At 35.4% G+C, this 23,920-nt stretch overlaps 1 protein-coding gene across 1 annotated transcript in view; it reads right to left on the bottom strand.

Annotated features, from left to right (window-relative positions):
• DARS1 (aspartyl-tRNA synthetase 1) overlaps window positions 1–23,920 on the bottom strand; it is a 52,234-nt gene that overhangs the window by 7,453 nt on the left and 20,861 nt on the right. The window contains exons 5-10 of the mRNA XM_014055043.2: window positions 18,928–19,030; window positions 17,330–17,410; window positions 14,624–14,683; window positions 3,609–3,720; window positions 2,410–2,544; window positions 1,158–1,305 (exon numbers count right to left, since the gene is read on the bottom strand). Coding sequence (XP_013910518.1) covers window positions 1,158–1,305; window positions 2,410–2,544; window positions 3,609–3,720; window positions 14,624–14,683; window positions 17,330–17,410; window positions 18,928–19,030 — 639 coding nt within the window. The remainder of the gene's footprint in view (window positions 1–1,157; window positions 1,306–2,409; window positions 2,545–3,608; window positions 3,721–14,623; window positions 14,684–17,329; window positions 17,411–18,927; window positions 19,031–23,920) is intronic.

The following is a 23,920-nucleotide window of genomic DNA, read 5'->3' as shown; positions in this document are numbered from 1 at the left end:
CTGCCGTTGCTCACCCATTACCATTTTTAGTTGCTCTTCAGATGGAGATAGTAATGAACTATTTATTGGTAGATATCAGAACAGAATACCTGTCATATAAGGTGAAGCTTATATGCTCTTGGTTAGGTTTCAATGGGGAATCCTAGCGCAGGAACTTCATTCTCCTAACCGTTATTTGTGAATTTGCTACAAAGGAAATTTAAGGACCAATGCCAAATTACGATTGATTTTCTTGCAGAAAGACTAACAGACATCCAAAAAAGGTACATGAGCATGTAAGATATTAACTTGTCAGCTTCTAAAATCTAGTGACGATGTTTTACCAGGCATTTCCCCAATTTTTCTTTAAACTGGCTAAAATTGTTTTAGTCAGAAGTATAAAACACACATCAACAAACCTTCAACCAGGCTTGATGCCCTCTTTTTCTTTTGACTTAATTTTTAAAATAATTTAATTAAATCATTTTTATTCTTATTAAATAAATAATTGAAACCTAAGAAAAAGACAATGGGTTTCCAGGTGAACTCAAATACTGATTACTATATGGACATATCTGTTAGATTTCTTTGCAGAAATATGGAAGTGATTTTCTACTGCAGCCTTCTATTGATTTCTTAGTCTAATTTTCTGTTTATTTAACCTTCCATTCATCTGTTTCACTGTTCCAGCATTCTCTGATAAAGAGTAATCATTATGTGACTCCAAGATTTGGCAGCTGCGGCTCACATCCTTGTTGACTAAACAAATCAGATACTGTTAAATCTTTCTAATTGCATCATTGCTGCAGCTATGAACCAGAAAAATAGTTTAGAATTCCTCCAAATCGGTAAAATAAAAGGTAGCCAGAATATTTGTTTCAACATATATAAACTTGTTATTGCTACTACTTTTTTTACTATTTAAGAGCCGTGGTGGCGCAGTGGTTAGAATGCAGTACTGCAGGCTACTTCTGCTGACTGCCAGCAGTTTGGCAGTTCGAGTCTCACCAGCTCACGCCTTCCATCCTTTGATAAGGATGGAAGGCGTTGATAAAATAAGGACCCTGATTGTTGGGAGCAGTATGCGGACTCTGTAAAACGCTGAAAAACACTTTTGAAAATCTCAAGTTTTCTCTTATTTTCTAAAGTAGTATTATTTTTTTTCTTTTTTCTTTTACCTTTCTTGGAGTCCCTTGAAAATTTGCACCAAGGTATCTGCAATTTCATCCACCACTTCATGATAATGGTAATTAAAAGCCATTTCAATATCCAGACCAACAAATTCCGTCAAGTGCCTGTGAGTGTTAGAATCTTCTGCTCTAAATACTGCATGAGAAATATACTTTTAAAATTATGTTAAATGGTTCTATCAATGCAATTAAAAGAAGCCCTGGACATATTATAACATCTATTGCTACTATCAATTGCTCTAATATGAATTAAAGTTATATTTCTCTGAGAGGAACTCAAATCCCCAAAGGGAGAACAAACTACTAATATTTATGCTAGTCTTGCATTCATGTCAGGCAAGAAATAAGAATCGGCAAAAGCAATATTTAAAAACATTATTTTTGTTAAAAGGCTACTATCCAATATTACACAAAAAACCTGTGTCTTAAGTCAATGTATTTTCTTTCCTTTTCTAAAAGCATCTGGTCCTGAGGGACCTCCACCCAAAATATTTATCTGAACAAGAATTCACTAATCCAGCAGTAAGACTCTAATGAATATAAGCAGGAAAATATAAGCGAACATCTTCTATAGTCATTTTTAAGGACTGATCCATTAGGAGATAATCATTCAGTAATAGCAAATATTTTTAGTTCATCATTTGAGTACCAAGCCAAAAATGGCATAACAGTTAGTGCGTCTATATTGGTGATGAGCATGTAGGGTTTCAGTGAACAGCTGCCAATTTAACTCAAGTTACTTGCATACTGAAAGTGTCAGGATCAATAGGATGGGTGAAGAATAATATTGGTTTGACTTACTAATATGGATTTACTTACAAAATTGAGAACATAAATATTTTGCACGCATTATGTAGGCCTATATTGATTTCCAGCAAGCTTCTTATAATAACAAACTTTTGGCCCTGCTAAGCTTGTAGGTATGCAATAAATTCAATAACGGTTGAACCATGCCAAGTACATTCACATTTTTAAAAATGGAATGTTGTATGATATTCTAATAGCCACTAGAGAACACTATTGCTCTGTTCATAAGCCAAATTTCCACTGAACATGCTATTTGTTCTGCCTGCAAACTCTGAAACTGTCATATTTATTAGTTGTTTTCATGAAACTTTTGTCTGTTAGCAAATCAGACGGGAAAAGGCGTTGGAAAGTTAGTGTTTATATAATCTGAACATTCAGGGTATCCTTGCCCCAGAGACATGACAACTGCCTTTCAGATAAAACACTTTCTTACCTGGCCCAATGCAGAAAACCTTATCAAAGTCAGCACAAATACACATCTGCTTGTAAAGCTGAGGGGACTGTGCAAGGTAGGCACTAGTTTTGAAGTAGGACACAGTAAATACATTGGCACCACCTTCACTGGCAGCTGGAAAGCAAAGCAAGAGCAAATTTGGTGACAAGTCTTGAACAAGATATATCATGATAAACATGTTTCTCCCCCTCCCCCTTTTTAGTTACATTAAGTAAGATAAGTAACTGATACATATTTGGTTTCAGCCTCCCACTCCTCACTTTCAAGATACAAAAAGCACAAGCTAGAGGCTATACGTGACCTGCCAACATACCTTCTATGGTCCCCAGAGGCCCTCCTAAGTAAACAGGCAAAAGAAATATGGCTATTTCCATTTTTGGCATTTCTGGCAACTAAAAGGAAAGGTTACTCTTCCTTGATCTATCTCACCCCTTAACCTCTCTCCCACAAACCTTTGATCTGGCTCTGCCTACTTTGGGAATGCTGCTGCCTTCAATCTTCCACCCCAAACCCTGGTGCAACCCTCAAGCCAACCCAAGTTAAGCCCTCCTACCCTACTCCAAAGCTCTGGGTCAACAGGTCAAGTTTTCCCCATTGCCTACAACAAAGGGACTTTCCAACTCAATCCTCAATTGGTATCTTTCACTTTAGCATAGCATCAAAGAGCATCAAAGCTTGTTTCAGAAGAGAAGGAAGCAGCAACAAACTTATAGAGGCGATTAGGAGGAAAAGGAGGAATCACAAGCACAAAGGTCTTGCAATCTCTAAGACTAGAGAACTCTTTGCTTTGTATGACTGGCAGTATTGAGACTAACAGATAAGTTTTCTAGTCCAGGTTAGCATATAAATTCTTCGGTGCCACCCACTGCTCTAACCCCACAGGACTTATTTTAAAATATACTCTCGGTATAAGTGTCAGTTTCAAAGATGAAAATGATAGCACAAGAAACTAAATAAGGAGAATTTTTTTCCATACCATGCTTGAGAATTTTAAAGTGTTTCAGCTTTTTAAATCAGCTACTGTTTCAAAGGCGGCAGCAGCAACTTAAAAAGAAGTGCTAATGAGCAACCAAGTACTTAAAATAAATTCATTTTGGCTAATGCAGGAATGAGATTTCCCCAAATTCATGTGTTCAATGTGTAAATGCTTCTGAATCATTAAAATATCGAATGCATACCAGAAATAATCTTTGGAGTCTGAATTTCCACAAACCCCTTATGAATGAGAGTTTCTCGAAAAAGTTGACAAACACCAGACTGGACACGGAAGACAGCTTGACTAGTGGAGGTCTGGAAAATAAAGATACTATATTAAGATTCATAACTTTACGTGATAGATCAACTGCTTGCCTTAATCAGGACAATGGAAGTCATTAAAATATTACTTCAAGGACGTTACATTACCTATGGGCCTGTAGATGTACCTAATCATGTTTACCCAAAAGCAGTAATATTAAGTGGTAATGCCAACAGTAATAGCTGAAAACACATACTAACAGTATGTAGTATTGTAGGCAAATGGTAGATAAAGAAGATTATTATTTATTTAACCATTCACCAAAACTATTTTAAATCTGTTTTTCTTCTTGGAATATCAGGGTAGTGCTCAAGTAGAATACAAATGAAAACATATTACAGTACAACATAATGAAATCCCAAAATGTCACACAACAACAACAAATCCAAAGAATGAAAACATCAAGCTAAATAGATTAGAGGAATATTTTAACATGCTGGCAAGTAAGAATATGTTAGCCTAATGACAATATAATAGCAGTGTTAGTCAAGCATTAGTGGAGAGTGCATTTTAGCTATAGGAGTTGATACAGAGAAAGTAGTTTCTAAACAATGAGCTTCTCCTGGGAAAAGTGCTTTTGGAAGCTCTTAAGATGCTGTGTAGTATATTACACTTCTTTGACAATATGGATCTGAAATTGTTTAGAGTTTCAAATGTAAGAACCAGTTCTTTGAGCTTGAAAACAAATATAACTAGTGTAATTCATTAAGAACCTGTATAACTTATTCCCATCTAGCTGCCTGTTACAATTCTGACAAGCCTATCTCTAACTTTGATTTTTTTTAATCATCTTCAATATTAACCCAATATTAATCAAAAGGGTGCACACTATAGACAGCCTATTTCTAACAGGAACAGTTGAAGCTATCAAATGAATTAAAAGTTATTAAAGGCATACTTAAACATACTGATCTTCAACCTGCCCATTACTGATTCCAGGTTAAGCGATTAATTGGCATCTGATACTTTACTACAAATTGTAGATAACATGTATGTATGAGTGCAGAAGATCAAATTCCATGGGGCCTTGCATAAAAAAAATATCCATTTCAATAGAAACCCAACTTTACAAAACCTGACCTGGATTACAGAAGCAGAACTATCTTATTACTCTGTTCCTACTCTTATACCATAGTTATACCAAAAAACAATAAATAATAGAAAAACTGAGAGATCAGAGAGAATGAGTTAGTTTACAATCCTCCACTTCTTTTCTGATAGAAGTTGCTCATCGAAATGGCCAAGGCTGTTCTATATCAACCTTCGCTCTGGGGTATATTAAAATGGACATATTACCATATCCATGCTTAGATAAGAGAATTCTTTTCCATGCCATTATAGCCACTAATGATGGACGCTGTTCCAAAGTGATGCTACTCTTATCCTAGTTAGATTTATGGCACGGGCATGCAAAACATTAAGAATGCAAACTGTTTTAGATTCAAAATGCTCTGTTTTAAATATGAAGTGGGTTTGGAAATGTTTCAAGCGCCAATGTTCCAAAATACTTTCAAGACGAGGAAACAGTCCATTTCGTACTCCAAACAGGACATTTTAAGTCTGAAATGGTTCAAATTTAAAACATTTTCCACGTGTCCAAATGCAGATATAACAATAATAAATGGGATGGAAAAGCTGAATTGTTGAAAGAAAAGGAAAACAGCGACAAACCAATCTGTTAAAATAAGAAGTGCACCAATTTTACAGCATTCAAAAAGCAAATAAGAGGTGGCTGTACAAAAAAGATAGTTCAACAATAATAAAACAACAAAAATGTTTTGTATGAAGGTGAAAGGATCATTTCTTCTATTAACTTCTCCAAAACAATATAGACAAGCTAGCTAGTTTTTAAAAAGGTCACAGGGACCATTTACAAACTGGCTAACCCACATATTTATAAACAGACTAACAAGCTTTGTGGCTCAGTGAGAAGGAAAAACAATGATTCACACTTCCACAGTCAGTGCTAAACCCACAACTGAAGCTAATGTTGGTGAAGTACTAGGAACATGCAGCTGCCAAACCTAAAGTAGTTACAGGTTGTTGGGTTTTTTTGCTAAAAGGGATATGCGTCATAGAACTCTGTTTACTTTTAACTTTTTTATGATGCCTATCTTTTTAGGTTAGAAGATGTGGTTTTTCACATGATATATCACCAAGCCACACACATGCCAAAAAAACAAAGGAACTGTGACATAACTGTCACTGTTATGTGGGTGTAGAAATTTTAAACAGAGCAGATTGTATTCTTTAAAGTAAATCAAGCTTCATCTTCTTTGCATCAATGGAAGGCTAGTCAATTGAGCTAAGCAAAATAGCCAGAGAGAAAGGGACAGATACAATCTTGCTATTTTATTGTAATTTAAGTAAGCTCTTAACTACAATTATGCTGGGATTTCTAAAGATTAGCCTGTCTTGTTCTCAGTTATTTAGTGGAATTTACTCATGGTGGGCACACCTAATTATAAAATATTCATTTACTGCAAAGGGTAGGCATCTTATCTCTAGTTGGAAGTTGTATCTTAGTTTTATTTTTTGTCTCTGAACATTGCAAGAGGTATGGACAGAGGTCTCAGATATTCAGGTTCTTGTTTCTGAGATGGATGGTTTGCTCAAAATATGTACAGCTTAGTTACCCTTGAGCTTAAACGTGACTGTGTTTTAAAGAAAAAATGTCACCAAAGATTGTCAAGTGTTTAGAAATGGGGTCTAGAGAGCTAGGAGTTCTCCCTTTAGATTTATTTGAAGAAAATGATTAATTTAATACTCTGTAGCACGCACCTCCCAAATAATCTCTATTATACCTTTGTATTTTCTTTTTGAGCAGGTGAGGAAAAGGAAACACTGAATGTTTTTATTTTCTAAGGATATAGGTTCAAGTCTATGTAGAAGGCAGAAGTCTTCTTATAAATAAAAATGCTAGGTAAAGTTGGTGTTTTGCACTGTAGCAGCTTTCCCCCTTTTCAAACAATCTTAAAATAAAATAGAATACAATACAATCGGAGAGCTTGCCAAGTATTGAAGGTACACTGATGGCCACAGGGACCACGTTATTTACCAACAGAGAAAAGCATATGAGAGATCTACTGCAAGCTTTAAAATACCTGGGTGGTATTGAATTAATGTATTTGTTAGTGTAAAGGCTTCTGTCAGGAAGAAAGGAAGGGGGGCATTTTTCTTGACACTGGAGCCTCATAGTGGTACAAATTTAGAAGTGGGAGAAGGAGTAGAAGAGAATCAGAAAAGTCTCACAACCTATAACACAGGGTTTCAACCTATAAACTATACGATTTACTGATATTTATCTTTCGTCAAACCTTTTAGGATTTGACTAATGCTTTTACCATATTTTTCAGATTATAAGGCGCACCGGAGTATAAGATGCACCAAGATTTTGAAAAGGTAAATTTAAAAAAAAGTTTTTGCCCTCCTGGCCACCAGGAGCACTTTGCAGGCCTCCCAAACCCTCTGCATGCCCCATTTTTTGTGGAAAAAGGTCCGTCTTATACTCTGAAAAATAGGGTATTTACTTATTTAATATGTTTAGACACCTCTACAATCAAAGACTCTGATGACTCACTAATAAAAAAGACAAGTAATTACCAATGCTTTTAAAAACAAACAACAAACAAAAACAAAACAAACCTGTATGGGTGTTACTTAGCTAAAATGGCTCTTACCCACTACCAAATGGACTCCTATATTCTCTACCTACAATTGTTTCTGAGTAGTTTTCAAAAGAAGCTCCAATTAAAGCATATTACAGCAATCTGAAGAGGTGATAAGGGAGAAGAGTTCCAAAAAGTTGCCACTGCTCTACCAATCAGAGCTATCTTGGTCACTGCATCAGCTGGCCTCTCAAGCAGGAGCTAGGAATCCAGGAGAATCCCCTGATCATGAAGCTGCCTTATTGGGGGCTCTGGACCTCATCCCTAGTAATTCAGAGTTAATAATAGTTTCTGGTGAGTCATTAACTCTTTTTCTAGGATTCATCATTCCATGTCTGTTCCACTTCATCCAGTCCCTCTTAGTCTTTAGAGAGTGGGTTAGGCCCTTCACTGTTTGGACTGGAGTTCAACTGTATAACCTGGTGCCATCTGCGTAATGATAATACTCATCCAACTAATAGATTTAAGCCAATTCTTGAGCCATTCCACTCAGGAGTGACCAGGAACTCAGCTTTTCATTTCCCATCAATACTGACTGGAATAGTGTATTCAAGAAGGATAAAATCATTATACTCTAGTACTAACAACTACCAACCCTCCTAAAAGAGTGCAGAAAAGAACCAAAGAGATGATAAGAGGTATGGGGGCTAAACCATATGATGAATGATTGAGGGAAATAGGTATGTCTAGTCCAGGGGTCAGCAACCCGCAGCTCTGGAGCCGCATGTGGCTCTTTCATCCTTCTGCTGCGACACTGTTGCTGGTTGGCTCCACAATTGATAGGACTTAAGATTAGGACAGGTAGAGGAAAAAGGATGCCACACTAGGAGGAGAGTCTATGGTGGGGGAACTGACTTCCGGTCAGCAGAGGAAAAAGGACAGTGTGTTAGGAGGAGACTATGATGGGGGAACCGGACTTCTGGTTGGCTCCAGAATGGAACCAGGGGCTTCTGGTTAGGACCTTTGTGGCTCTTTGCGTGTTTAATGTTGCTGACCCTGGTCTAGTCTAATGAAGAGAAGACAGGCTGATATGATAGAAGTCTTCCAGTAACTGAAGGGCTTTCACAAAGAAGAGGGAATCAACTTATTCTCCAAAGCAAGATAAAAAGCAAGGAGTGAAAGCTCATTAAAGAGAGATCCAACCTAGAACTAAGGAGAAATTTCCTTACAGTGAGAACAATTGGAATGGTTTGCCTTCAGAATTTGTGAGTGCTTCATCACTGGAGATGTTAAAGAAAGATTGGACAGCTATTTGTCTGGAATGGCATATAGGATCTCCTGCCACAGGCAGGGGTCGGACTAGAAGATCTCCAAGGTCTTTTCTAACCCTATTATTCTATGTTCTAAATTCTAATGAGATGTAGCAAGACCAGAAACGTGGTAGTCTATTCAAATCTTGCTAAAGGCAATTTCTTTTTCATGGCCAGGTCCAAATCCCCCTCAAAAAGGGATCCAGATAATTCACTTCATCCAGGATTTTCTGCAGCTAATGTTCCTTTACCTTTCCCAAAAGAGAGAAGTTTGAGTTTTACTGTCTCTCAAATCCAGTCACATGTCTTTCCTTGGTTGTTCAAATGAAATAGGAAAGGCTTGAGAGAAGCCGGTCTACCAGTGACTGAATTCATATTGCAGGATATATTTCATGTCCACTCCTTTTAAGACTCCACAAAATGTTGTCAATCATTTCATTTCATTGGATTTGCACATGTGGCATCTAACTCTGAATGAATATGAGCAACCACAATGGCATTACACTATTACATGGTAAATATAAATAGTCGATAAGAGTATTAGCAATGCTAGACTGTAAACATTAAAATGAATTGCTTGGGTTATTTTATTGTTTTGAAATAAATTGGTACTAAGGTGCTTATTGTAATGTATTGAAAAGTATTATTTTATATTACTGTTGCATCGTTCAGATGCTACGAATACAGTTATTGAAAAGAAATGACATAGATAATGGTAATATAAAAGAGTTGATTGTCTGTGGCTCAATAGTTTCTCTTAAACAGCCTCATATTTGTTCTAAATATAGAAACAGGTATGATGAGTAGAATGTACAGTATTGTTTCTTCATTTTGCTCTATAGCAATGAACTAAATACATTGCTTGGATTTTGAGGTCATTTGAGTCTGAATATATTGAATAATTTGATAAATAAATTATGATAAACTTATGATTGTTATACCAAGATACTACGAGATTAAACTGCACATTTTTATTCTGCTGATTTTGTACTAAATCCCCCCAAATATATTATGTATTTCTTGTCAAGACCTAAAATTAAATATTTCTCAAGCATTTAAGACAGTGAGTTTTATGAAGTGGGGGAACTGTTACCCAAAATATGAGGCTTCTACTCTGAAATATAGCAACCCTAGGAGTAGATGGACTTACTCCACAGTTATTTTATACAGTCTGCCTCTCTCTAAACAGCAGAATAAGCAAAAAATCAGCAGAATAAAAAAACTCTGGAATAATCTTTCCTATTACAATAAGAGCTCTGACAGCGTATCAGACTGCAGCACAATAGTTCTCATATCTCAGTGATAGTGCTTGTAATGGGTGATGATCTGAATAGTTCATAGGATATGTTTAATGCAGGTCCAATTAACTAGAAGTCTTTCCATGTAACTTGGCCCAATATAGGAAGAAGGAAAGAATGCTTGAATTCTCTGGTCATAGTAAGCCACATTTAAGCCATGGTTTGTTGAACATTTTAACAGTATATTTGTATCAAATTATATTTAAAAATCTGGAATCTATTAGTCCAAAAAGCAACATTAATATTTCTGACTTGTCTAGGGGACTATAAGTAAATTCCCACTATAACAATCTGCCCTCATCTCCAAACCTGTCTTACTCTCTTGTGCAATTAACTAATGCTTAATTGGAAAAGTGTTAAATTAATGGAATGCAGTGTGAAAGAGAGAAAACTTTTATTGTTGGATCTTCCATTCTTTTGCAATAAATAGTAAGATACTGAACTGAAGAGTGTGCTAAGAACATGTGAAATACTTTCCTGAAGCTTCAGTTTCAAAAACAAGCCTTAGATAATTGTGAAATTCCTTGCTTCACTACCTCTCATAAAACGTGAATATTGCTTTTGGAAAGCTAGAGGCAATATTTTATCTTTCAAGTACATTTCTAGTGTTCACATATGCACAATTCTATATTGGTACAATACTTTGCTACAATTTGCTACAAGGAAAACTCTGCAGCCTCCTTGTACGTTTGAAATCTGGCATATTCACAAGGGCCCAATTAGTAAAATGCTAATTTCTTTGGGGCAACAAATGAAATGTCTCCATACAGAAAAATCAATGTAAAACCTTTAGCTCATGGAAATGCTGCTTCCAATATATGTTCTGGTACTTCTCTCCCTCCTCCCCTCCCCTTGGCCATCAATAGCTTTCCTATGTGCTATTTTATTTGGTAGTCCTTCTCTGAATATCTGAGCCATAGGCACAGTTCATGTCACTACTTCCAGTGGCATAGATCTAACTGCAAAACTGTAGGCAGTTCGGAAAGATGTCTGTTGTAATTGCTGTTACTCTAAAATAGGTCTACAGATGCCCTCTCTTAAATACTTGGCTTTTACTAGTAGTTTTAGATGAGAATATCTGTCAATATACTAAAACTATGATGATGATGATGATGATGATGATGATGATGATGATGATGAAGAAGAAGAAGAAGAAGAAGAAGAAGAAGAAGAAGAAGAAGAAGAAGAAGAAGAAGAAGAAGAAGAAGAAGAGACCTGCAGCTATGATTCCTACCGTGAATACTAGTCTTGGAAAGTAGCTGAAATATGCTTACATAGTACCTTTCTCTAGACTAGGATCCAATGGTTGTTACCTCATCAGCTTCAGTCTGGTGAGACCTGACTTTTGTTTAACCCATATGCCAGCGATGGTGAATCTTTTTTGGCTTGCATGCCATAAGCTGGGGGAGCACAGGGGGAGTCATGCGCGGGTGTGCCGCACCCATAATGCAATGCGCAACCAACCCAGCGTGCATGCATGCATGACAGGCACTCCCCCCATTTTTTGCATGCTTTTTGCGCCCTCCCCAGGCTTCAGAGGCTTTATAGAAGCCTGGGGAGGGCAAAAACAGCCTCCGCCGCGCCCCTGGAGGCCCTCCGGAGGCTTCAGGAGCTACCCTGAAGTCTTCGAAGCACAAGAAACTAGCCCTATGGGCTAATTTCTGGAGGCTTTCCTGAAGGCTCCAGAGGACGAAAAACGACCAACGAGCAAACCGGAAGTCACGAACCGGAAATCCCTGCGGGGTGGGTTTTCCGGAGGCTAAAAATGGCTGTATTTGGTGTATAAGACACACCAACATTTCCACTCTCTTTTTTTTGAGGGGGGGAGTGTGTCTTATACTCCAAAAAGAATGGTACATCCCATCCCATAAGTATGAACAAAACTATCACAGGGGATTTTTTTGGGGGGGGGGGTGCAACAGTATTCATTTCAGTTGTGATGAACATATACCTAATATGTTAATAGTGCTAAACAATTTCATTAATGCCATCTGATCTAACCCAGATGATTCAAATAAAAAATTTTCAATCTTGAATTCACAGAGTGATGTGAGCTATGACAGATAGTGACTTATGTAAGGGAGAGACAGTTAAAAAGTTTGATAGAAAAATAATAATGAGACAATTGCCCAAATCCCATAGTATCTTGAATGTCATACGATTTTGGTATTCCCATTCAAAATCTTATGAGATGATTTGAATTTTTATTTAAAAAATGTTTTTGACTCTTGGTTTATGTAATGCTTTGCAAAAACTTTCCATGATGTTTTAATTATTTACATAACAAAAACAAAATCTCAAAAGTTCATAATTGCTGACTTAAGGTTGATGCAATCTGTTTTACAGAAATTAGAGAATGTCAACAAGTTACTGAACTTTCCATGAGTGCTCATCTGCTTTATAAGTGAGTCATTTTATGGGTTAAAACAATTTGTAGTCAGGTTTCTTAAGAAATCATTTTTGATCTGGGTAATTTACCCAGCTTTTAACTAAAATAATAGTTATAATAAAATTCAATCCAGATTTTATGAAATCCGAACTTTACTAGAAAAAAAAATAGAGGAAATACTTCACATATGTCTCTGAGCAGTTCACCATTTATGACTAGAATAATTTCTATATAACGAATTATTTTTATTCATCTTTTATTTTAAAACCCATAAAACCCATAAAAAGATACAGAAATACACCCACAGATAAAATAATACTTGTATTTATTTGTGTAAATAAACATAAAATAGAGTCACTTTGCAGAGTGAGATGGGTGGGTGGGCATACAAATGTAATAAATAAAAATGTTGAGAAATGAAAATCCACCCTTTTTCAGATTACAGTTTAGTTTTAGCCTTATGAAGATTAAATGAGTACGTTTTGTAACTTGGTTTTCCTACTGTTGGTTTGAAAAGGTGGTTATATTACTTTGTCAGCAAAAACAACTCCAATTTGTCTCTTCCTATATCTGCATGTATGATGACATGTATGTATTAAGATACTGTAAATTGGAATTCTATGTTGTGATGTTGTGCTGGAATACATTATAGGTAAACTGCTGAGCAAGACCAAGGATGTTCTGGGTTTTGGTTGATGACATCTGAGATTTCTCCTGCTTTCAGCATGAAGATGTATAGCTAAGGGGTCAGAAACTGTTTTTCAAATTTTATATATCTTAATGCTTTTGTTCTGAAATCTCACATTCATGGGAATTCTAAACGTTTGCAAAATGTAAGCCATTTTTACCAATCATTGTTATTTAAGAAAGTTTTAAAGATAATATACAGGAAAAGAAAGCAATGGCAAACACTATGTCATATTGCAGCTAAGAAAATAACATGGACATCTTCATGAAGACATCGTTAAGTTGATGTGAAGTATGACCTTTATCATACTTTTTAACTGTATATTGCAAGCTACCAAGTTATTTTTATTCAAGAAACTTTTCCTTCTGTTGGGAAAATTTTATACCTGCTGATTTTAGGTGTTCTGCCTCAATTCCATTGCATTTTAATGTTGCAATTTTAGAATTTATTTATTAATTTATATTCTACCCTTTCACTGTCCTCTGGGTAACTTACAATAGTATAAAAGCACAAATAGAAAAATATTAAAATTAAGACTATTGTAAGTTTAATAGTAAGCTACCTTAACTAATCAGTATATTAAGAATGTGATACAAAACCGCACATATAAATAAAGGAATGTATATCTCTTTGGATGTTTGTTGACCAAAACAAACAAGCAAACATAAAACCTGCAATAACTGTCAATGTCTTTTGAGATATATTTCATTCTTAGAAGAATGCAATGAGTAGGTTATAAAGAATATTAATTTTTAATTGAAAAGGTAATGTAATAATTGTGAGAGATTATACTTATTTAAATATATCAAAATACCTTGTGACTAACATATAACTTAATTTTTTTTTAATTCAATTCAATTGAAAACAGAGGTTTGCATATAGCTGACAAAGTCTGACAATGAATCAGCTTTCCCTTTTGTACAATTTCCATAATGCAGCTTCCTGACACCTATTTTCCATGCACATATATTTGTGAATGTTTAAGAATACAATTTGCTTTATATATTCAACCTTGAAGTTACTCTACATAAATTTTCTATTTCACTGTTCCCATTTAGGGCATGAGAAATAGCTAAAATAAAATTGGATATCTCTGATAAGAAAACTAAGTGGTATATGGCATCCAGGAAAAAAAATAGCAAGTTATGCCAAAGTCACTTATGGCTTGATTATTGAAAATGATTTGCTAATTAATTAATTAATTATTGTTAATTAAGTTAATTAATGATAGGAATCCCATATAGTTCAACTAAACTGGAAGAGATGATATAATACATTATCTGGTTAGTTTCAACTGTGCAGCTGAGAAACTAACCATTTTGAAGGATCTAGAATATAAATATTTTAGCAAAATTCTTTCAGGAAAGGAATATTGGATAAATTTTGTTCAATTTTGTTTTGAATGCCACAGAAAATATAGTTAGGTTAATTAGATAAGCAAATAAAATCTTTTAGTATTTTTGTGCAATTCACACCTTTCATTACTGCTAAGTAAAATGTATTAAAACAATGTATTATGCATCCTTTGATACATACATTCTTATAACACTGTTCCTGCCAGGTTTTGATCAATTTGATCAGTTATAAGTCATTAGGTTCTTACCCTCAAGTCGATAACTCTGTTGTCCAATCTTGTATCCTGGTTCACTGTAGCTCTCCCTTCCTGAATGGTTGCAAAGAAACAAATATTGAAAACCACAGGTAGGAAAGAGGGAGAAAGCAAAATACTTTATAGAATAAGAAAGGCTGACTTTGTTGCATGTTCAGGACATAAACATGAAATATGTTTAATGTCCAAAGACACAGAAACAGGTATCCTTATTTAGCAACCATAATTGGACCAACAACTTGATTATTAAGCAAAGCAGTGAAATTACAATTGGGCTTTTGATCTTACTTCAGCTTTACTTTGCTTTAGGAACCCACAAAGGTTATAAATGCAAGGATTGATGGTAAAGTTACTTTTTCATCACTATCATAACTGTGAATTGTCACTAAATGAGGTAGTCACTAAACAAGGACTACTGTTACCTAGAAAGTGTCTTAACACAGTAAGAGTGCTTGACTTTACAGAATCAAGAGATGTAACTATGTGGTCTGTATATTGTATACTGCATTGATTGTAGAAATAGGAGTGCTTTTGATACATATTTCAGTTTTGATATCTAAATGTTAAGTCACAAATGCAATGTAACCCCCCCGCCCCCAAGGTAACAGATATATGTTGGTTCTATCATCATAACCTCCAGCCTCAAGTGGAGAATAGGTTAAACTTTGGACAGACTATAGAATTATAACATCCAATTAGTAATCTCCAAGAGACTTCAGTCAATCAGTCAGTCAGTCAGTCTGTTATGGTCCGGCGGTGGCCTGCGGAGCTTGCAACAGAGTTGGACAGTGAGGAGATTGGAGAGGAACATGGGCTAGTCTTGGCGTCCGGGGAAGGCTCGGACAAGGGCTCTGTGTCAGAGGCAGGGAGGGGGCCAGGGACATCTGGTAGTTATGTGCTGCCTCCGGAACCTCAGAAGTCTGACATCATCGAGGCAGAAGAACAGAACTCTTCATGCGCAGAGCTTTCAGAAGACAAGAACAATTAAAATAAAAAGGGCAACTTGGGGAGTAAATCTTGGAGATGATAGGCCCCTCCCATAAGACATAAAAGAGGAGGAAATGGACGTGAGCCTTTGCAGGAAGGAACTTTGTTCATTCTGGTTGGTTCAAACTCTGAGAAGCTCCGTTTGACTCTGTGATCCACTTGGTCTTGCAAAATGAATTGGCAATTAGGTCTATCTCTGGCAGTGTTTCAAGAGAAATAAAGGTGGATGCTTATCAACATTACCCTGAAAGACTGTGGCAGACATCTGTCGGACTCTTCACAGACTGTTTACAGTCGTTTAAATAAAAGAGGCTTTTTAGGACTGTGTGTGATTTATGCTTTATCAGGAAGCCTAGGTCAGAATACAGTCAGTCAGTCAGTCAGTCAGTCATCAAACTTATAAGGCCACCTGATTACCGGTATATAGAAATGCTAATGGTGCAGACTATTAAAAACATTTTTTTAAAAAAGAGAAAAATAAACATTAAGAAGAAATAAAAACGAATGCCATCTCTCAAATATACAGCAATTCTGTGAGGGCCATCCAACTTAACTCAAGGCCTAGGGAACAACCAGGTTTTAAAGGCCCCAGAATCAAATTCCAACAACAAAAACGAAAGGAAAGCCAAATGGTAAATCCTTTAGCAAACTATTTCTCCACTAATTTATGATCCATTAATGCACTACAATTTCCAGTAAGCCTTTGTCACTGTTCATAGTGGCTGGGAAAAAATGCAATATAGTTCAACAGCATCTGAGGGGGACATTTTCCCCACTCTCATCTTAAAGAATGTGTTGCAAGCTGGTACCTGCAACATCTTGGATTATGAACCAATGTAAACACTGAATGTACAAATTAACTGACTACAATCTTATGAGATTTTGCAACATTGCAGATGAAAAGAGATTGCACTATATTTCAGCATTCTCATGAGGTTTTGGCCATTTGAAATGTTTTTAAACCGAAAAAAACCTCATTGTGTCTAAGATCCCACAATGACACTTAATGTTTTTGACACTTGCCTCAGACATTGTTTTTTTCTTAGCTTTTAAGAATATTCCAAGCCAAAACCTTTTTTTCAACCACTGTCCTCCAAAGTACATTGAGAACATTTCTTAGGGTTAATTTTCAATCACTTTAATTTTGAAAGAAAGTAGTACTGTTGTTTTTGAGATTGCTCTATGAACACATATACAAGAAAATTCAGACATATATTTCCCATCAGATTAATCAAGTCACCTTTGAACTGAGATTTCTGTTTAGAAGGTCCATTCTGCATATGGCTATCTATAAAATTTCCCTTATTAATCTAAGTCCTATTTATAAAGTGACTGTAATTGTGAGAACATTTCCATATTACTAAGAGATAAATATGGCGCATACTCTATGCACAAAGTCTTGGCATACTGGACATTGCTTAAGGCCATGTCACTATGTGTTATCCAGCAGTAAAAAATATTTCCTATATTTATGAACTAGGCAGCAGATAATGTTGGATGACCCAACATTCAGTGGTTGGTTTAGTGGTTTATTCGACTTGTATGCCGCCCTATTCCCAAAGGGACTCAGGGCGGCTGACAAACCAGGAGGGAAGGGGAACAAATACAGAATTCAACATAGCAGTATTATTAACAGCAGTTAAACTTTCAAGCTTCTGTCTATTTATTTATTATTTTTAATACAATGTTACTTATTAGAAAGCACATCTTCACCTCTTCTCCTTCAACCTCTGGCCGAATGGCATCATCCAGCTGCAAGGGCAGTCGCGGTTCAGCCAAACTGATTACATATATCTGAAAGACATGATGCATACATAGTTACTAAATACATTGCAGGAACTACAGTGGGATTTAGAGAGGCATGGTTCTGCAAGAAATATGAAGCCAAACCAATTGCTAAAAGACTGGAGGTCTAAAAAAAAAGATACAACATGCATGTTCGGATAGCCCTTGATTTATGACTGGTTATTTAGCAATTGAAACTCCAACCTGAGGAGTACTTACATCCTATATTTGAAGTTTTGACAGTTTCCCCCCCCCTTGCAGTCACATGACTGCACTTCAGATGCTCAGCATTTACAGCTGTTTGCAGTGTTCCATGATCACATAACCAAGTTTGATGATGTTTTTATAGAAAACCAGATTTACATACTGAACCACTGGTTTAGTTAATAACAGAGACATTCACTTACTGACCACAAGCTGTATTATAAAAGATATTAACCCAACTTAATCACTTAAAATAAAAACAAGCCAGAAAGAACTGAACTGTTTTGAAACTACAAAATCAGTTTCAGATGTAGGAAAAACGAACAGATAAACAGATAATGAATTGCTTCAGTTGAATGAAAGTGAAGGTCTTGAACAGAATTATAATCTGACTGTCCTGTCCTGTTAAAATGTAAAGTATAAACATAAACGTATATACTAATAATATGAGAATCTTCTGGGGGAAGTATAAGAATAAAACAGCAAGAAGGGGAAAAAAATAAAAGAAAAATAAGTTCATAATCTTAAATCAGTAAATATTTAGGAACCTGCTTCAATAAGTGATTGATAAATAGCTCTTTCTTTTTCTCTTGACATATTCTTAGAACTGTCTTTTGTTCCAATGACAGATGACTGAATTTGTCCAGGAAAAAAAGCAAAGATAAATTACAGTAATACAGAACTTTATTATGAGCTGGTAGAGTTGGCATGAAGCCTCTTCACCACCACAAATTAAAGTGTTTAGTGCCTGTCTATTCCCATGTCAGTCATTTTATGAACATGTAAGCCTGAACCTAGGCAGCAAATTTGCAAGCGTGCTCATAATTCACCCACGATATTGCAAAATTCATAAAAGGTTCCTCACATCTTTGCTTTCACCTTTCCTTTTAATAGGGAAGGCAGTATTTGAAAAATCCCGGAGTCTGGACTTTTCTACTAGAGGAAAAACTATTACACTTTCTGAATTTGTTTAAAAGACAGCTGGAATTTTAGTGGCTTGTATTGAGGGATGCACATGTTTATTTGGATCACATTATATATCTGTTCTGAACCAGTCATATCTACAGAAAAACAGCCTATATATATATTGTCATTGTTAGAAACCAATTTAGAATAGGTGAAAACAAATCTTCATTGCCTTATGAAACTAAAATTACTTCTTGATTTCTATTTCAGTTGAATTTGCTGCATAAATGAGGAATATTTTTTTGTTATTTACAAATGTAAACCAAAAGGACTGCAGTTAAGGAAGTTATCTCTCAAAATAGTAGTAAGAGACAATGATGTCAAGGCACATTTTAATTTGCTGATAAAAATATTACCCTCTGAATGTGGAGTTCAACATCTTGCTGGGTGCAGCTGCCAATTTTATTTGGCACTTTTCTTATTACACCTTCAATGTCAACAATGCTCTCTTTGTTGATGCTGTTAATAAAAACAAAATCAGTAATTGTCTCAAAGATTCATTTCTGTTTGGAACAGTTATTTAATTATGCAGATAGACATAGGTAGCTTCTGTCTTACAAACATTTGTTTAATGATAGTTGAAAGTTATGACAACTTCAGAAACAGCAACTTAGGATATATCCTGAATGTTATGATTGTCTCACCACACCTGTGGTCACATGATTGCAATTCAGACACTTGGCAATCAGCTGACATTTATTATGGTTGCAGTGTCTTGCAGTCACAATTGCTACCTTCCCATCTTCTGATAAGCCCGAAATCAACTGAGGAAGTTGAATTCACTTAATCTCTACATGATTTACTTAACAACCTCAATAAAAATAAAACAGGCCCAGTCATGTGATAATTTGCTTAATGACCAAAATTCCAGTCTCAGTTCTGGTCATCTTAAGGACTAATTTTTAAAAGAAGACACAGGCATTTTTAGTGTAAAATGAAATTATTAAGGAGGAATATTTAAAATTCTCTCTTAAGAATGAATATTTCTGTTAAATTACTTCTTACAATAAATTAGTAACAGAATTGAGTTAAAAATAACGTCTGATCCGATCACTGTATCTTATTTCTGGGAAGCATTAAACAGAAATATAGGTAGTCCACACTGAGTGCAATTGGGACCAGCAGCTCCACTGCTGAGCGACACAGACAAAAAAAGAGAAAGAAACGGGATTGTTTTTATGATTTATGACTTCAGTCAGTTGTAGTCCTTAAGTGAATCACTGTGGTAATTAAGCATGTCATGTGACTGCAACTTGTGACTTCCCTATTGGTTTTGCTTATCAGAAGCCAGCTGTAAAGGCTGCAAATTGAGATCATGTGACCAGATTGCTATGACTGTAGTAAGTGCATACAGCCTGCCAAATGCATGAATTGTAACATGAAGCATGTGGTTCTTCAATGGCTGCAAGCTTGAGGATTGGTTGTAAGTAGGATTTGGAGTACCGTATATTGTTTGACAATTCAAATCTCTGAGATCAAATAAATGTAAGGCATTCCTAAAAAGGTACAGGTAATCCTTGATGTACAATAGTTCATTTAGTGGTAGTTCAAAGTTACAACAGCACAAAAAATGTGACTTATGACCGTTTTCATGTTTATAACCATGGCAGCGTCCCCATGGTCACATGATCAAAATTCAGATGCTTGGCAACTGACTCACATTTATGATCGCTGCAGTATTCTGAGGTCATGTGATCCCCTTTTGCGACCTAAATGGGGCAAATTCACTTAAAAATGTCTCACTTGGCAACAAAAATTTTGGGCTCAATTGTGTTCGTAAATCGAGGAATACCTGCAATCTGCTTGGGAGCACACACTATTTGCACTTGTAAACTGAACAGATGGAAAAAACGCTTGCTCGTATAACTCTTAATTAAGTTAGGGTTTTCAAGCTGAAGTGATGTTAAAATGAGACTGTAACAAAGTGCCCTACATTCAATTGTCAAAGAGCATTCAGTTTCAATTTTCATATGAAAACTTCTGTTATCCAAATATTAGTCAAAACTTTCTATTTTAACCACAGGACTGCAGCTTGGTAAGATCTGTATAAACATCTTTCAGCAACAACTCTGGACTGCCAGATCAAACCCACAGACCTCACTTAGTGGTGAATCACTTTCAATCAGTTTTCTCAAACACAAGTTATTTATTTATTTTTTTAAAAAACCCTTCACTTCTTTAGTTAGGAAACAAATACATTTAAAGTTGTTTTTAATTAATTAAACGTAATGTCACTGGACCAGTGGATGACAGCCTGATTCAATGAAAAACAATTTCCCGTTTTTCTCAATGTGATTGTGTATCCATTCTGAGAAACATGACACCTTCCTAGCTCTCTCTCTCTCTCTCTCGCTCTCTCTCTCTCTGTGGGGGTGTGTAGGTGTGTGTATCTATGGCCTTAAGGCAAGTTTTTAACATAAAACACAGTATCCTATTTCCCCCCTCTTATCACTTACTGTTTCTGTAGCTTATTTTCTTACATTTTGTATGCAATTAATTATATGGATTATTTATAACTTTGAAATCTAGCATACTAGTGAACATGTAAACTTGGATATATTTTTAAGTATTATTGATATTCAAAAAACAGCCATTAACAGCATTTCCCACACTTTTAAAAGCTGTATGAACCTGGTTTTCTTGAAACAGTTAAAAATTTTGAATTTGTATTTCTTGGCACTTTATTCAATTTCATTATCTGCAATCTGAAATCTCCGATTTTGAAAATATTTGTCAGTCATGAAGTTTCATGTTTTTGTTTTATTTTTATAATAATTTTATTAAATATCACAATTAAAAAGATAACCCGTAATAGAAATTAAAAAATAAACAAATAAAAAGAAAAGGTGTGGAAAAGAAAAGAGAGTAAAGAAAGAAAAATAAGAATATACTAAAGAAAATGTGTTACGGTTATTATTATTATTTTTCCATTAAAGCAAAAAAGGGGAATTAAATAAAGAATGGGTACTTTGTCACAAAAAATGCAGAGGGACTTGGTAATTACTGGTATAGTTTTATATTGTATTTAATATCTGAAAGCATATAACTTTAGACAGGGTAGGTAGATAATTTGTTGGAATCTTTAGAAATTCTTTTATGATAATCCTGTGCCATTTAACATACTAACTGGGATTGATAGGATTTGAAATCCAAATGAATTAAAACTTAAAATAAGAATGAACAATCATTTTTCTATCAAGGATGTAACCTGCTGACATTTGACCGTGTAGGACAGAGGTGTCAAACTCAATTTCATTGAGGGCTGTATGTCACCTGTGTCAGGGGCGCTTGTGTACTCTGCCAGCGAAAACGGGCTCCTAAGCTCCATTTTCGGCTAGGACAGCCTCCTGTAAACCTCTGCCAGCAAAAATGGAACTCAGGAGGGCCGAGACACCGTGGGCAGTCCTTTGCTGTTTCTAGGATGGCCCATGGGCCATATCTAAGCACTCTGTGGGCTGAATCTGGCTTGCAGACCTTGAGTTTGACACCCTGGTATAGGAAGATGTAAAGTAAGCAGCAAATAGGACCAGAACAAAAGTGATTAAATATCCCTTTCTTCCTCTCCCATCCCTTTTTCTATTTCTTGCACTTTTCAAAACCGGTGTATACATGAAGGTAAAGATTGCTTTGACACAGATGTGAACAGATCAATTGTAAAGATGATTGTACATTTTGAAACTGTCATCATTATGTTAGAATATAGAATAAAAATAAACTCAGATTTTCGTCCAAAACACCTATATTAATAATGTATTAATAAGCCCAAATAGTTAACCAACTGAGATGTACTAGATTTTTTTTAAAGGGATTGTAAAATGAATTCCGGATTTAATAACAGAAGATTGTTATCAATAGTTTTCTTATGTACAGTTAGCAGAAAGGTTTAAATGGGGATAAAACATTTTATGTTTTTGAACAAAGGAAGACTGCGTTTGACATAGAATTATGTATTAGCTATGGATGTGTAAAATGTATAAACGTTTACTGAAATATCAGACAGAAGAACTAATGAAAAAATGTATGATAAAATGAGCTAAAATCTTTTGCTCCAATATACAAAGACCAGTTGGAAAGTGCATGGATGAAAGGATTGAAATTTACTTTATGTTCCAGTCTTAAAGATATTTTTATCAGATATATCATTGAGATTTGTCACTGCAGAAATTGGTATATAATGTATAACGATACTTCAAATCGTTGCTGGAAATGTGAACAGTATGAAGGGACATTTTGTCATGTTTCATGGATGTGTAAATATTTTGGATACAAATATATGAAGATTTTAATGATTAAAGTACAACTGAAGCAAGAAACATTTCTTTTTGGACTAATGGGCAAGCAATTAGAAAAAAAATCATGGAACTTTGTTGTTTTATATATAACAACTTTAGCAAAACTATTGTATGTCCAAAATTGCAAAAGATCAATACCACCTACAATAGAAGAATGATTACTGAAGATGATTGAGATTGAGAAAATGGCTAAATTAACCTCTTTGATGAAAGAAAAAGCAATATCTATGTTTAGAAGCCTCTTTTAGACTTTTTGCAAGAATCTGGGGGGGGGGATGTGATTTCCATGATTAGAAATTGTGTAATAGAAAAAAATTAGGGTGTTGTGTACATGTAGTCCTGGCTTAATGATGGGCCATTTTACAATTGATCAAAGTTATAAAGGCCACGGAGCAGGTACTTTACAGTGTGTGAAGAATTCTTCGCTACCATAAATGATTCCGTTGTACCCTCAGTCACATGACGACTTGCTGGATGGTCAGTTTTATGACCAGTCATGGCATTATTACATGTTGAGATGACTGTGATTTGCTGGTAAGAAATGCCCATTCAAATGAATGGATTTGCTTAATGAGCATGGCATTTGCTTAACAACTGCCATGTTCACTTGCAAAAAAATTAATCATGTCTGTGCGTTGACTGATGACTATAATGACATACAATGATACTTCTGGGCTCAATTATGGTAGTATGATAGGAACAACCTATAAAAGAGAATTTTGCTTATATTTGCTGCGCAGGAAATAAAAGTTAGTTTCTTCCTTCCTTCCTTCCTTCCTTCCTTCCTTCCTTCCTTCCTTCCTTCCTTCCTTCCTTCCTTCCTTCTCCTCTCTCTCTCTTTTTTTCTTACTGTATTTTCTAAAACATTTTGAAACTATTTTTTCCTCTTAAGTCATGGTCTCCAATTCTGAACTCCAAATAAAACCAAAGTGTAAAGTTGGATTTCTTTTCCTTTGATAATCAATTTGTTGTTGCTAAACAAATTAAGAACAATTTATAAATAAAAATTACTTGTGTGGCTTCAGAAAACAGAATTATACCTTGTTTCCCCGAAAAT

Source organism: Thamnophis sirtalis, unplaced genomic scaffold, assembly GCF_051295495.1.
Source record: "Thamnophis sirtalis isolate CommonGarterSnake01/CBP01778 unplaced genomic scaffold, rThaSir2_p1.2 scaffold_1, whole genome shotgun sequence".
Taxonomy (NCBI): Eukaryota; Metazoa; Chordata; class Lepidosauria; order Squamata; family Natricidae; genus Thamnophis; species Thamnophis sirtalis.
Note: the sequence above shows the minus strand (reverse complement) of the source record. Positions and strands in the feature narration are given on the sequence as shown.